General features: G+C 35.3%; 2 protein-coding genes across 3 annotated transcripts; one reads left to right on the top strand and one right to left on the bottom strand.

Annotated features, from left to right (window-relative positions):
- Positions 1–458: 458 nt before the first annotated feature.
- On the bottom strand, positions 459–1,202 carry LOC133796022 (uncharacterized). Its single transcript, XM_062233506.1, has one exon. The coding sequence runs from the start codon at positions 1,078–1,080 to the stop codon at positions 697–699; it is 384 nt and encodes a 127-aa protein (XP_062089490.1). The 5' UTR covers positions 1,081–1,202; the 3' UTR covers positions 459–696.
- A 146-nt stretch (positions 1,203–1,348) lies between these two features.
- LOC133796010 (uncharacterized) lies at positions 1,349–3,211 on the top strand. 2 transcript variants are annotated; one of them, XM_062233494.1, is made up of 6 exons: positions 1,349–1,508; positions 1,938–1,962; positions 2,319–2,448; positions 2,559–2,717; positions 2,786–2,920; positions 3,022–3,211. In XM_062233494.1, the coding sequence occupies exons 2-6, from the start codon at positions 1,940–1,942 to the stop codon at positions 3,097–3,099; spliced, it is 525 nt and encodes a 174-aa protein (XP_062089478.1). In that variant the 5' UTR covers positions 1,349–1,508; positions 1,938–1,939; the 3' UTR covers positions 3,100–3,211. The 2 variants fall into 2 exon arrangements, with proteins under 2 accessions (XP_062089478.1, XP_062089483.1); XM_062233499.1 differs by lacking the exon at positions 1,349–1,508 and having other exon boundaries at positions 1,872–1,962.
- The last annotated feature ends 11,109 nt before the right edge of the window (positions 3,212–14,320 follow it).

Genomic DNA, 14,320 nt, shown 5'->3' with positions numbered 1-14,320 from the left:
GAGATAGAAACTGAGAGACAATTCGTAACGCCGAAACTCCATTATTGTCTAAACAAGTCCTTATGTGATATCAAAGTGAATGAGGAATGAGAATAACCGGCAATGTAAGTTCGATGAAAACTATGATTCTTCAAGCGTAAATATCAATAAAAGTGACTGAGTAGACGTATGTCATATTTTTTTAGCCGAACCACTATAAAATATGGTGTTATTTTATTTTATCATATCTCTAATCTTGAATTCATGCTTTTATGTTCTCAAGTTGACGAAAAATGGTGTGAACAGTTGATACCAAAATGCAAAAAAAAGAAACCTTGTGGTACTTTCACTACAATTTTTTTTTTTGGTACTTAAGTGTAAAAGAAAAAGTGAAAGTTTTAGTAATTTAGATGCAAATATCCCTATTCAATTTAACTTGTTATCATTTATTATTTAAAAAAACTTAAGAAAACATAAAATTATAAACAAACCTCTATTATTACATTCGAATCTTCACACACATTTCTAATAAACTTCATGTTGATTACAAATTAATTGCAAGTGAAACTTCATTACTTCAATGAACCCCACACTTCTTAATTCAACAACAGCCACAACACTTATCTCAACCAAAGAATTAAATAAAAGAAACTAACTTACATAATTACACATAAAAATCAAATCAATTTGATGATTTACACATATATAGTATAGATTTCACTTAGAAACATGATTGATTTTCTTCCTTCGCATACCAGAAGAACCATCAACCCCCATATTATAGGTTTGGAAACTAGGATAAGAGCCCTTACTATCGTCCACGGCAACATTCCGGTCACTGGTTCCGGCCATTGAAGCCGGCGAAGGAAAACCTCTGTTGTTGTAGCTATGCGACCTCTGTTCCAAGAAATCCAGAGCCGGAGGTGGCTGAAACTCTGATCGAGTACGGCGGTGAGACGAGCCTTCCGCCAAATTATTATGAATAGATTCGCTTGAAAGCCGGTGGTAGCTTCTGTTCGAGGTGTCGGAGTAGCTTCTGTAGTAATTTTTTGGCTTATCTTTTTTTAGCGCGTGAAGAAGGTAAGGAATCAAGCCTTCCATGGAGGTTTTTCTTTCTGTTCTTTCTCTAAATCTTCTTCTTTTGCTTGTGCTCAATTATTAATCAAGCTTTTCTTGGGTTGGTTTCGTCTTGTTTTGTCTGTGTTTGAATAAATGCACGAGAGAAATGGGGTAATGAAACTTCTTATTTATATGTCGTGTATAGAGCGAATTTCGTTAGTGGGTTTAGGTAGGTAGTGTTTGGTTAATGACTAATTTGACCCTCTAATGGAATGCAAAACCATGTTAGAGTAAGGGTATGAGAGTCATTAGGAAAGGTGAGTGGGAAATCAAAACTGACTCACTAAATATTTAGGGTCACAACTGGTGGCGTTGATTTTGACTGCTCTCTTAATGCTAATCGAAGACCAAGCAAGAGATAGCAATGACGGCTTGACGCGTATACTAAAGGATAGGATTGGAAAGGAAAGGTAAGGAGTCTCAACTCTTAAGCAAACACTAGCTAAATGATATTGATTTAGTTACAAGAAATCCCAATTCAACTAGCTAAATGATTCAGTGGGTTGACTTTTACTTCAGCTGCAAATTTATCTTCTATTAAGAATAATGGAAAAAGAGAGAAAATCGAAATCAAACTGGTTTTAGCTATGTATAATTTTTCAAAAAATAAGAATTCAAGGCTTGTTTTTTCTTATTCTGATTTTGACATTTTGGTCCCCCTACAGCTACAATTTATACTCGAGTCATTATCATTTTCGAGATAAATGTGCAAATAAGCTGACATGGCATGTAGGTGACTTGGTACATTAAGTTACTAATAAGTAATTTTTTTTTTTTTTGCATAGATTCTTTTTTTTTTTTGCATTAATTTCGAATTTTTTTTTTTTTTTTGTCATTAGGAATGGTGATTCCAACCAATAAGAGGTAAGTTCTTTTTTCAAGTTTTGAATTAATTTAAAATTTTAAAAATTAGGGTTTCATAATAAATGCACACTCATTTCTTAAACTCTCTATTCTTTTTCTTCTTCTTCTTCTTCATTCAAAGTAAAAAAATAAACATAAAAAAAATCATAATTGCACCATGATTTCGTGAGCATGTGAAGGAGAGAAAGAAGAAAAAAAAACGTGTGGGGAAAAAATAGTGAAGGAGAGAGAAAACGCATGGGAGTAGAGGAGAAGAGGGTGAAGAATAAAAGAAATAGATCTAATGATTTAGAATGAAGGGTTGGAAAGAAGAGACAAAATTTTTATGATAACTCATTGTCTCCTAATCGAATCAGGTCCAAATTGCTTTTAGATCGCGCTCGTTGGTATAGATCTCCTATGAAAAGTTTGGAGTCGTCCTCTTCAATGTTCGAAAGTAGAACTCGACGTTGTCTTCATAGTGAGTCTTATTGTTCTTTTTGTAAGGTAATATCTTTATATCTATATATGTATCTATGATTGAGATCTCATTTTATGTTTATGTTAGAACATTTGGATTATATTTTTCTAAAATATTTTTTCTATTTAAAAATTAGGAATATGAAAACCATGTATATGTAGATGAGGTAGACCGTGATGTTCCTATCCCACCATGGAGTTTTGTCATACCTAATGAAGATGGTGATGCAATGACCATTAATATACAATCAGATGTAAACAAAGGGAACCTTCAAATTCCAGACCATGTAAAATGTGTATGTATTATTTTTTTAATTATTATTTTAATTATTTTTTAAATTTTATATTAGTTTATTTTTTACAGGTTGGGGTGACAAAAGTAAATGCTTTGCTCACAATGGTTGTTGGTTTGCAAAATATTTTGGTTACAAAGATCCTTGAATCTAGAAATAGGTTAAATGGTTCAAATAATATTATCCATCAACTTCGTCGTCGTCTGGTTGGTATATCTTAATTAATTTCATAATTTTACAATATGAAACATTATCTGGTTGGTATATGTTTATCTAATTTTATTTATTTATTTATTGTTTTGTACAGCAACTATGTGAAGCATCTCAAATATCTGAAGACTATAATCAAGATATCATTGTTAGTAGCAATGTAATCAATAAATAGGGAGATGTGGAGTAGTAATTTGGTTTACTTTTGTATTTTTATATTGTTGATCGAAATAAGTTTGTTTAATTTCCAATGTAGCATTTCAAATATTATTTGGTGCAAGTATATGTAATTTCCAAGGAACTAATTGAAATATATTTTTTTAATTTCTTTAACGTATTAAATTTTAATTTCGAAATTATTATTTCAAATTTGAGATTTTATTATTTAAATCTTATATTGGAAATCACAACTAATTAATGATTTTTTATGTACCTTAAAATAATGGATGACTATTGGGTTTTCGAACAATAATAGAACATCAAAACAAAAATAAGAAATAAATATTTCCATATTACAGTATAAAATACAAATTTAAAAAGAAAAAACAACTTTGATTTATGTCAAAATACTTTGATTATAGGTAAAATGAATCAATACAACTCTTCATTTTTTCCCAAAAAATGTTAACTTAATTAATTTTATTTTTTTCCATAAACTACAAAACAATACAACTTTTCAAATTTTCTATTATCAATAAATGAGCATTTATTGATAAGATTACATCATAACCAATAACTATTTATATTCTTTACCTTGAAAATATATTTTTTAATTGAAACATTTTTTAAAGCATTATTTTCGGCATGTGTTAATTAAAAAAAAATCCGGCTAGCATTAAAAAACTATTTTGATTTTTTAAAAGAAGCATCTCTTTGTATTCTCTTGGGAAAATCAAATTATGTTGTTTTGAAATTAGATATTTATTCATTAGTCCTATATTGCCCAATAAGGAAATATATTTGGTTAGGTAATTTATAAAATCCATTAATTTAGAGATTGCTTAATGGTAAATTGTTAATTATTAATTAAAATTTTACATTGAAAACCGAAAATTAATATACAATTTCGACATTAATTTAAAAAAAATGGACAATTTCACTCCAACAAAATTATTAACATTATTAATAAATAAATAATAATAAGATTTTATCTGAAGACCCAAAAAGAAATAAAAGTTTCTTTTCATAACAAATCCTAATAAGAAAATGTCCATAAAAAAAATTAAAACATAATAGAATAAAAATATTATAGTAAGACCTAAGGAAACACATAGAAACAATAAATTAAAAAAAAAAAAAAAAACACTTGAAGCATTTTAGAAATTGTCATTCTTCTTTGTCATCTTCTTCTCTTTCTCCTTCAAATATTTCTCCCACACCTCGTTCTTTTTCCTCTCTGCATCAAAATAGTTGGCCACTGATTCATGCAGAGTTTGTATCGCAAAAGTGCATCTTGTCATCTCTCGATCAAATTTATCCATGTTGTTCTTCAATTCAAGTAGATGACTGATATTTTCATTAAATTTTTGGAACATAATATCGAAATATATTACACTTGGATTGTACTCTAGTTGAGCATCAAGTGGATTCACATCTTTCTCACCACCGCTAAACTTCTCAGTCTTGATATTCTTCAATTGAGACTTTGCATCATTGTCAAACTTCTCAACCTTGATCTTCTTCAATGGAGAATTTACTTCATCATCTTTAGAATCAAAGGGTGAAGAGTTATCTTCATTCTTTGAATATGTTGAATCTGATATATTGATGATAGACATGGTAGTTGAATGTTTGTAAAACTTGATTTTAAAAAAAATAAAAATAGCACAATTGGTTTAGGTTATATGGTAATATATTTATAGTGTGTGTTATGAAGAAACAATGCAACCTTTGACATTCTTAATAAAATATTTTGGATTTCTTTAAAATAAATAATAAAATATTATTGAAAGAATAAATAATTAATACGTGGTAACTTCCCAATGTAAACACTAATCATGCATTCACATTAATTAAATATTATTTCTATTTTATAAAAGACACCCATTAATTTCGGCCACCTATTTTTTAATAAGCAATTTCACAAATTAAATGCATTTAACAAAAAATAAAAAAAATTCAAAAACCGAAAAAAATAATAACAATATTAAACTATGTCATTTAATACAAGAACCACACTTTCTTAATTTAATGAATAAATAATTAATATGTTGTTACTTCCCAAATGTAATTAGTAATCATGTAGCAACATTTAATTTAATATTGTCTTTTTGAATCATTTATCAATTAATTTCGGATACTACCAATTTTTATAATTTAATATTAAATTTTTAATAAAAATCACCCATTAATTTTAGCCACTATAATTTTAATTACAAATTTGACCAATTAAATGCATTAAAAAAATAAATAAAAAATAGCAATAATAATTTAAGACATTTAATACAATTACCACAATTTTTTGATTTAATGAATTTAAAAAAATGAAATTAAATAAAAATTTGACAAGGTGAAACTGTATAATTTTATTATTGGTAGATATTTACAAATTTAATTAATTCTTATCCTAAACTAAAAAAAAATCGAGAATTTAATAAATCATTAAATTATAGTATTGATTTGATTTTATTAATAATGAGAATTATTTTAATAATACAAAACGAAATTAAAATTAAAAAAACCTTAATTGAAAATTTTAAAATTAAAATTTGTTTGTTGTTTCAAAATAAAAAATATATATTTGTATATTAGGGACATTATATTTGCACTTCAATAATATATAAAGACACCCCATTAATTAAACAAAAAATTAATTTTATATTCATTTCTAACACTTTTTCTCAAAAAAAATTATTGACATTCTTTAATTTCTTTTTTTTTTTTGTGTTAATTTCAAAAAGCTTATTTTATATTATTTTCATCATTATTTTTTTAAAAATAATGTCTTTTTTTTTTAAGAAAAAACCTCTTATTTTAACAAGTTTTTTATATATATTTTTTGTTTTAATTGTATTTATTTAAATATTTTAAAAAAATTATTATTTATATGTATTGTTTAAAATATGAAAAAGAAAAAAATTAGAAAAATGTAAGCACAAGTTGAAAAAAATATAATGCACTGTATATTATTACATATAGTATATGTTATCTCGGTGACTAATTAACGTTGTAACATCTCATCATGTAGTATTTAGGTCTGCTTAGTGGAATGTTATCTAGTAATAATTTTTCAGGATCGGATCCCCTTCTAAATTCACTACTATATCTTAGTGCAATGCTATCTAGTAGTATTTTTTCGGGATCGGATCCCCTTCTAAATTCACTACTCTATCTTACTGAGAATGACAACTATATGAGACCCTAGCGGTAGTATTGGTTTACTAGTGTACGTTGGAACGGTTCATTATGTCATAATTAGGTATGCTTAGTGCAATGTTATCTAGTAATAATTTTTCGGGATCAGATGCCCTCCTAAATTCACTACTATATCTTAGTGCAATGTTATCTAGTAATATTTTTCCGGGATCAGATCCCCTACTAAATTCACTGCTCTATCTTACTCAGCATGACAACTATATGAGACCCTAGCGGTAGTATTGGTTTACTAGTGTACGTTGGAACGATTCATTATGTCATAATTAAGTCTGCTTAGTGCAATGTTATCTAGTAATAATTTTTCGGAATCGGATCCCCTTTTAAATTCACTACTATATCTTAGTGCAATGTTATCTAGTAGTATTTTTTTGGGATCGGATCCCCTTTTAAATTCACTACTCTATCTTACTCTGCATGAAAACTATCTGAGAATCTAGCGGTAGTATTGGTTTACTAGGGTACGTTGGAACAATTCATTATGTAATAATTAAGTCTGCTTAGTGCAATGTTATCTAGTAATAATTTTTCAGGATCGGATCCCCTTCTAAATTCACTACTATATCTTAGTGCAATGTTATCTAGTGGTATTTTTTCGGGATCGGATCCCCTTCTAAATTCACTACTCTATCTTACTCATCATGACAACTATATGAGACCCTAGCAGTAGTATTGGTTTACTAGTGTACGTTGGAACGGTTCATTATGTCATACCAAGTTTAAAATGTTCAAAGAACACAACATCATCTTGACTAATAACATATTTTTTTAAAAATAGTGATTGTGAGGCCTTTTCATTAATAGATTCACATGTCATTTTTTTTTCTTCTCATATCTACATGGAATTTTATCTTTGGCTTGTAAATCCAGTTTAATAGAGTGTAGTTCATCTCTCAACTCTTTCAACTCATGTTCAATTACTATCCTCCATTCCATTTCTGATTCCATCACGAATTTCTATACAAAAAAATTGATGAAGATTATCACTATGTAAGAAATATTTTTGAAAAATAATAATATGTTTGAAAAATTTACATGATGAAATTTTCAAAAATTTAAAATTCCTCACATTTTTAGTTTATTGAAGAAAAATGAACTACAAAATAATTTGTAATAATAATGTTTTAAAATTTCTTTTATAAAATAGGAAAATTTTAAAACCCTATAACCTTCAATGTAAATTTATAAACCTAATAGTTGATATCTAAGAAGTTTGAATAATTTCGAATTTTACAATGAGAGAAAAAAATGATAATTTGTTTGTAAAAATAAAGAAATCACATGAATGATTGAAAATCTTGCAAGAAACACTATGAAAAATCTAGAGCTTTTTCATAAAACATTTTTTTTTTAAAATTGTTCTTGTGAGATTTTACTAGACAAGTTTTTCAAGAGAAATAAGATTTAATCATTTTTTTTTAATTTCAAATCCTACATGACAAATAAACCTAAGTTGGAATTTTTTTTAAAAAAAAGATCTAGTAGTGAATTTCGAAATATGAAATTCGTGAAATAGATGATAAATTGTTTGTAAAAATAAAGAAAGTACAAAAATGATTGAAAATCTTGCAAGAAACACTATGAAAAATCTAGAGCTTTTTCATAAAACATTTTTTTTTAAAATTGTTCTTGTGAGATTTTACTAGGCAAGTTTTTCAAGAGAAATAAGATTTAATCTTTTTTTTTTTTAAATTTCAAATCCTACATGACGAATAAACCTAAGTTGGAATTTTTTTTTAAAAAAAGATCTAGTAGTGAATTTCGAAATATGAAATTCGTGAAATAGATGATAAATTGTTTGTAAAAATAAAGAAAGTACAAAAATGATTGAAAATCTTGCAAGAAACACTATGAAAAATCTAGAGCTTTTTCATAAAACATTTTTTTTAAAAATTGTTCTTGTGAGATTTTACTAGACAAGTTTTTCAAGAGAAATAATATTTAATCTTTTTTTTTTTTGAATTTCAAATCCTACATGACAAATAAACCTAAGTTGGAATTTTTTTTTTTAAAAAAAAAGATCTAGTAGTGAATTTCGAAATATGAAATTCGTGAAATAGATGATAAATTGTTTATAAAAATAAAGAAAGTACAAAAATGATTGAAAATCTTGCAAGAAACATTATGAAAAATCTAGAGCTTTTTCATCAAACATTTTTTAAAAAAATTGTTCTTGTGAGTTTTCACTAAACAAGTTTTTCAAGAGAAATAAGATTTATTCATCTATGTGAATTTCAAATCCTACATAACAAAAAAAAAAGTTGGATTTTCTTTGAAAAAAATAGAAAATCTACTAGTGATTTTCGAAAATGACTTAGAAACCTTATTTGAAAACATTTTCAAAAATTGGAGCTTCTTCAATAAACAAATTTTTTAAGATGAGTAAATTTTGTATAAAAATATATATAATATATATAAAATTCGAAATATGCATCATTAATTAGCCAACTAATTGTAGTTGGGAAGATATGAGTCAATAATGCATAAGGAATGTGTTAATGCGGTTCTTCGCCAACAGGTAATTAATAGAATAAGAGGATGAGATTAGTGCTAAGTAATGAACCGTAACAGATGAATGATCTTGACATAAAATGGTGATACGAATACTTTTTTTTGGTGGTTCAAAGGTTAAAATCCTTCTACTCCACCAGCCAATATTATTGCTAATTTTCTGGTAGTCTTTACAGGGTATTTCCTTACACAATAAAATCCAACCCTTTGCAACTCCCAGGGTCTCCATATTTATAGGAGAGGGCACCTGGGGGTTGGCAAAGGGAGGTCATCCCGTGACCTTCTTACCCATCATGTCACTTCTGTGACATTCATGATTAATTCCTAAAACCTGACAAATGAAGTGTGGTCTAATCAATAAGTAAGGGGGATAATGGGCCACACGGCCCAACCCAATCGTGGGTGCCTGAACACACACGTTTATGCTGCGTGTCCGAGAATTCAGGGATATATCAGACACGTGATGTCTGATATATGCACGTTTACATTGCGTGGTTGACTTTATAAAAGGTCACAGCTTCCAACTCAAGCACGTGCCTTGAGCTGGATGTCTTCTTAGCACGTGGCGTCTATACTTTGGACCCGACTCCTTAGTATCCTTAGTAAGCCTTCGGTTATCTCGAGCTAAAGAGGTGGGACCTGGTAACAGCAGCTCCGGGTACGTGGCATCCACGTGGCTGATACAATTATGCCATACCTCAGCTCGCTAATAGCCCGTGGAGAATTAGGGCATACATTTCCCCCCCAAGCCCCTGCTCGTGGCACACAACACCACCTGGAGCCACAGTGGGGGCTTTTAGGCTTCTTTGTGGACTCTTCACATCCCACCCATTACGCAGACATCGAATACGTGGAGCATCGTGGTTGGTGACGGTACGTCTTCCGAGAACTGCATTAAATGGCCTAGCCTATACTCGGCCGTCGTTTCGCCTTTCGAGTAGAGAGCCTCGTATCCTACATCAAGGCAATCCAATGGCCCTCCTCACTTGGCCCCTTACGTATATAAAAGGGGTGGCCACCTTACGCATGGGCCACTCGTTCATTTGAAAATTTTCTTATTTTCCCATCTTCTTCTTCCTTCTCAGTTTCAAAAAAAAAAAAACCCTCTCTTTCTTCCAGTTACTGCTCCCAGCGTTCCAGAAGTTCAGGCGCGAGAGCTCCTTTGAGGCTTAAGCACCAGCTATTTCGACAAGGCTCCAACCCAAACGACCCTTTCTGCCTCCTCACAGCAAAACATTCTGTAAGTTCTCCGCTCATGCATGCTTTAAATTTCCTCTTCACTGTTGCTTTGGTAAAATGTTTCTGTAGCCGCATGCAACATTCTGTTGGTTTTTGTGGGTATGACAGGCGTAGGTTTTTATTCTAGGGCATCGATCGTAGAAAAAACCATTTAGGAGCACGACTCATAGGGTACGCTTTCTGGGGAAATTTTCTGGGTAGGATTTTTGGTATGCCTGTTTGAAATAACCAGTCTTTTGGGTGCAAAATCGGGTAGCTTAGGGGACATGCTTCACAGGCGGTTTTGCACTGTTTGCCTACTGAAACTTTCCTTCCCAGGGAAACTTTTACCCTGACCCTCCTGACACACGGATTCCGAATTATCGGGGATCCGTTGGGAGTACAGGCGCGTGTTCATAGAACCGCGTGGTCTCACTCTCCATGGGCTGAGATTACCTCAGCCCGTGTAAAGGAAACACTTCGCACCAAATTCTTTCCTATGCTTAGGTCGCCTTTTCTAAAGTTTCTTCTTTTGTTCGTTAGGCGACCAGATGGGACCAAAGAAGAACGCCCCTAAGAAGACTGCTGGCAGCTCGTCTTCTCAGCAAGCCAAGGGAAAAGAGGTGATCACGGACTCTCCAATCCCCGTTTTTGGTCCGGCCATGGAGCAGGAGCTCGAGGCGGGGCCCGACGCTTTCTTCGAGGCCGAGAGGATCGTCTCAAAGATCACCAACCAGGGGAAAGTGAATAAGATATTCCTTTCCCACAATATTAAGATTGGGAGGGGCGCCCTAAACGCACGACCTCCCCTAGAAGGCGAGCGGAGCTACACGCTGCTCGATGAGGAATACACGGCCTGGAGTGACAAGCACTTCAAGGCTGGGGCCTTCCTTCCGCTGGACCAGTACTTCGCGGATTTTCTCAACTACGTGAAGCTGGCTCCTTTCCAGCTCCCCCCTAACTCCTATCGTTTGTTAGCGGGGTTGAGATATTTATTCCTGAAGCAGGAATGGGAGGTCCCCACGCCAGCGGACATCCTTTACTTTTTCTACCTCAAGGCTAGCCCGGAGCAGAGGGGGTGAGGCGACGGGTTCTACTATCTGACCCGTTTCCCGAACACGGTTGTAGTCATCGAGCTGCCCAGCCACCCCAACGACTTTAAAGACCAGTTCTTCATGTCGAAGGGGTTTCGCAATTGCGAACATGACTATTTCAACCGTCCTCGTAAGTACCCTTGGCTCTTAGCCCATAAGTTGATTATTGATTATCTTCCTTTATTAGTTCCTGACTTAGAGACAATCATGCAGCCATTGTCGTGAGGACGGCCAAGTCCGTGACCCTCGGGGGTCAATACGAGACATTGGCGGGGCTGCCCCCCAACGAAAAGGACTATCGCCAGCTCGTGTCGGACGAGACGATGCTGGCATGCAAGCTAATCTCCCCAGGCCAGACTTTGGCCTTGAGGAGACCGCAAGGCCTCCCTCCAGCTCGCGAGATAGCGCCCATCCCCGAGGAGGAGGTCACGGGAGAAGAAGAGGACGAGGAGGACGAGGTGCCCCTCATGAGGCGGAAGCGGGTGCTGGAGGTTGCCCAAGAAACAGACGAGGAGAGGGTCCGGTCCGGAGTAGCAGCCGGTCCCTCCGGGCAAGGTAATCCTTATATGTTTAGGGACTTAGATAGGGCCATTGCAGACCTTCGGTTAGCTAGGTTCAATCCTAACCAGCCCGTTCAACGTCATCGAAGTGACCCAGACCGCGACGTAACCTTACTCCAATGTGTCGACCAGCTCATGCTGGATTACGAAAGTAGCCGCCCTAGGGGCACTGTAGTCGTAGATAACACCATAGCTTTTAGGTCGGTCTTTTTTGAGGAGTATGGGACCAATCTTCGGTCGTGGCCCTCCCTTCGGGAGGGTATAGTAGCTCCGGGTCTTAGGCAATATGTAGAAGAGTCTAGTCCCGAGCCAGATTCGAACCCAGAGCCTCTTCCAGCCCGCAAAGTCATTATCCTAGATTCCCCCGCTGCAACTCCGGGGCCGGTGGTCGTGACCATAGATTCCTCCTCTAACTCAGAGGGTAGGATCCCTTTCAATATATACTTGAGATCTGTTTTCCCTTTAACTTTTGTTGTCTTGCATAAATATTTCTACTTGTATATTAACACTTTGCCTTTGCTTTCTCAGAGGAGATGTCTCAGCCTAGGAGCAACGACCTGCGAGCAATGTTCCCCGGAGGGAACCCTTCCTCTGGGGCCTCTGGGCCCATGGTGAAAAAGCTCCGGTTGGCGAAGAAGGCCATTGAGAGTACCTCTAAGTCCCCTGCAAAGGGGAAAATCCAGGCTCCGGCAGCTCAGGAGAAAGTGCCTCCGCCCCTTCCTGTAATGAAGATGCCTCCTCCTCCTCCACGAGTTTCTGACCCTGCTCGGGAAACGGAGGTGCCCACCGGGACCTTGCCAACCACAACCCCCAAGGTGCGCGTCCCGGTGAACCCCCAGGCTCTGGAGAAGATCCCCGACGTCTTTCGGGGAACGGTCTACGAGACGGCGAGCTACACCGTGGACCATTACTACAATGCCGCCGAGAGGGACCTGCGGGCGATCGAGACAAGGAGCCCGGAGAACGTGATGGAGTCCTCACTGGGGATGGCTCTCATGGTAAGTTTGCCTTGCCATTTGTATCACATGCTCATTATGCATCACATGTTTGTGTTTGTTGTTTTTTTTTTTCAAGGCAGTTGCCTTACCATCTTTTTGTCTTGCAGGGTGCCTTGGCTCTCCATCGGAGCATATCCCGATCTAGGGCTCGACTCAAGGATATGAGGGGCGAGCACCAGAAAACTTTGGCTGCAATCAAGACTGCCCAAAAGCAAGAACAGGATGCCAAGGATGCCCTGGCGACTGCGCAGGCCGAGCTGGACGCATCTCGACCTAAACTGTAGGAGGCCGAGGCTACCAATGCTGCTCTAGCCGCCGCGAGGGCTGAGCTCGAGAAGGCCAGGGCCGCTCGGGCCGCACTGGACACCGCGAAGGCTGAGGCCGAGGAGGCCAAGGCCGCCCTGGCGACGGAGAGGGCAGCCGCTAGCTCCTCCATGGAGGCTATGTTGTACCATTGTTGGGTCTATAACCCAGATGGTGACTTCTCCTTTATGGGGGCGGATGCATGGGACAACTTCCTGGAGAATTTCAAAGCTCGCCTTCAGCAAGAGGCGCCCTCCGAGACCGGGGAGACCTCCGCAGCTGCCGAGCAGGAGGGCGAGGTGGTGACCTCATCAGAGCAGCCTGGCGGGGCCTAGGACTTCTTTTCTTTCTACCCTTCGAACAACAAATATATATATATATTTTTTGTAATTTTGTATGAGGTTTTCTAACCTCGAGACAATTGGCTTTACCAACCTTTTGCTTTTAATTGATTTGCATCATTTTGCCTTTATGCATTTTGGTAATAGTCTTAGTTTTCATTGGTGCTGCGATTGACATTTTATGCTTTTCTAGGAAAAAACATAATCAATTTTGAACCAACTTCTAAGATAAGTCCTGGTTGCATCCTAAACATTACTTTAAAAACTTAGTTCGCGTTAATTTTTGATTAATATCTCGTGCTTTTTAAGAAAAACACCGATCAATCAATTTGAATTAACTTCTAAGTTTTAGGACCTGGTTACATCCAGGACGTTAATTTGAAAACTTAGTTCGCGTTAACCCTTTACCAATATCTCGTGCTTTTTAAGAAAAACATCGATCAATCGATTTGAATCAACTTCTAAGTTTTTTAGGACGACATGGTTATATCCAGGATACGACTTAGTTCGTGTTAATCCTTTATTAATATCTCATGCTTTTTAAGAAAAACACCGATCAATCGATTTGAATCAACTTCTAAGTCTTTAGGGCGACCTGGTTGTGTCCAGGTACCATATGCCCCCCAAGTAATTGGGAAAGGGTCTTTCGTGGTTACTTGAGATTACATTCGCAAATATACACAATAATGAAAAAAGATTTAATTTTCATTGCTTAATAAAAAAAAAATGGCCTTTCTGAGTAAGCCTTACAAGGGTATTACTGGTAATATTACTTTAAATGGATGGCGTTCCAAGTTCGTGGGACTGCTTCTCCGTTAAGCCGAGCTAACTTGTAGGTTCCTTCCTTTATGACCTCGGTTATTTGATATGGCCCTTCCCAGTTCGGTCCTAATACTCTGTCTTTGGGGTCCTTGCTGGCTAAGAAGACTCTCCTGAGGACCAAGTCGCCAATGCTAAAGGCGCGTTTTTTGACCTTTGAGTTGAAATAACGAGTGATTT

The sequence above is a fragment of the Humulus lupulus genome, chromosome 1, assembly GCF_963169125.1.
Source record: "Humulus lupulus chromosome 1, drHumLupu1.1, whole genome shotgun sequence".
NCBI classification, from domain to species: domain Eukaryota; kingdom Viridiplantae; phylum Streptophyta; class Magnoliopsida; order Rosales; family Cannabaceae; genus Humulus; species Humulus lupulus.
The sequence above is the reverse complement of the archived record's forward strand: the minus strand, read 5'-3'. Positions and strand labels throughout refer to the sequence as shown.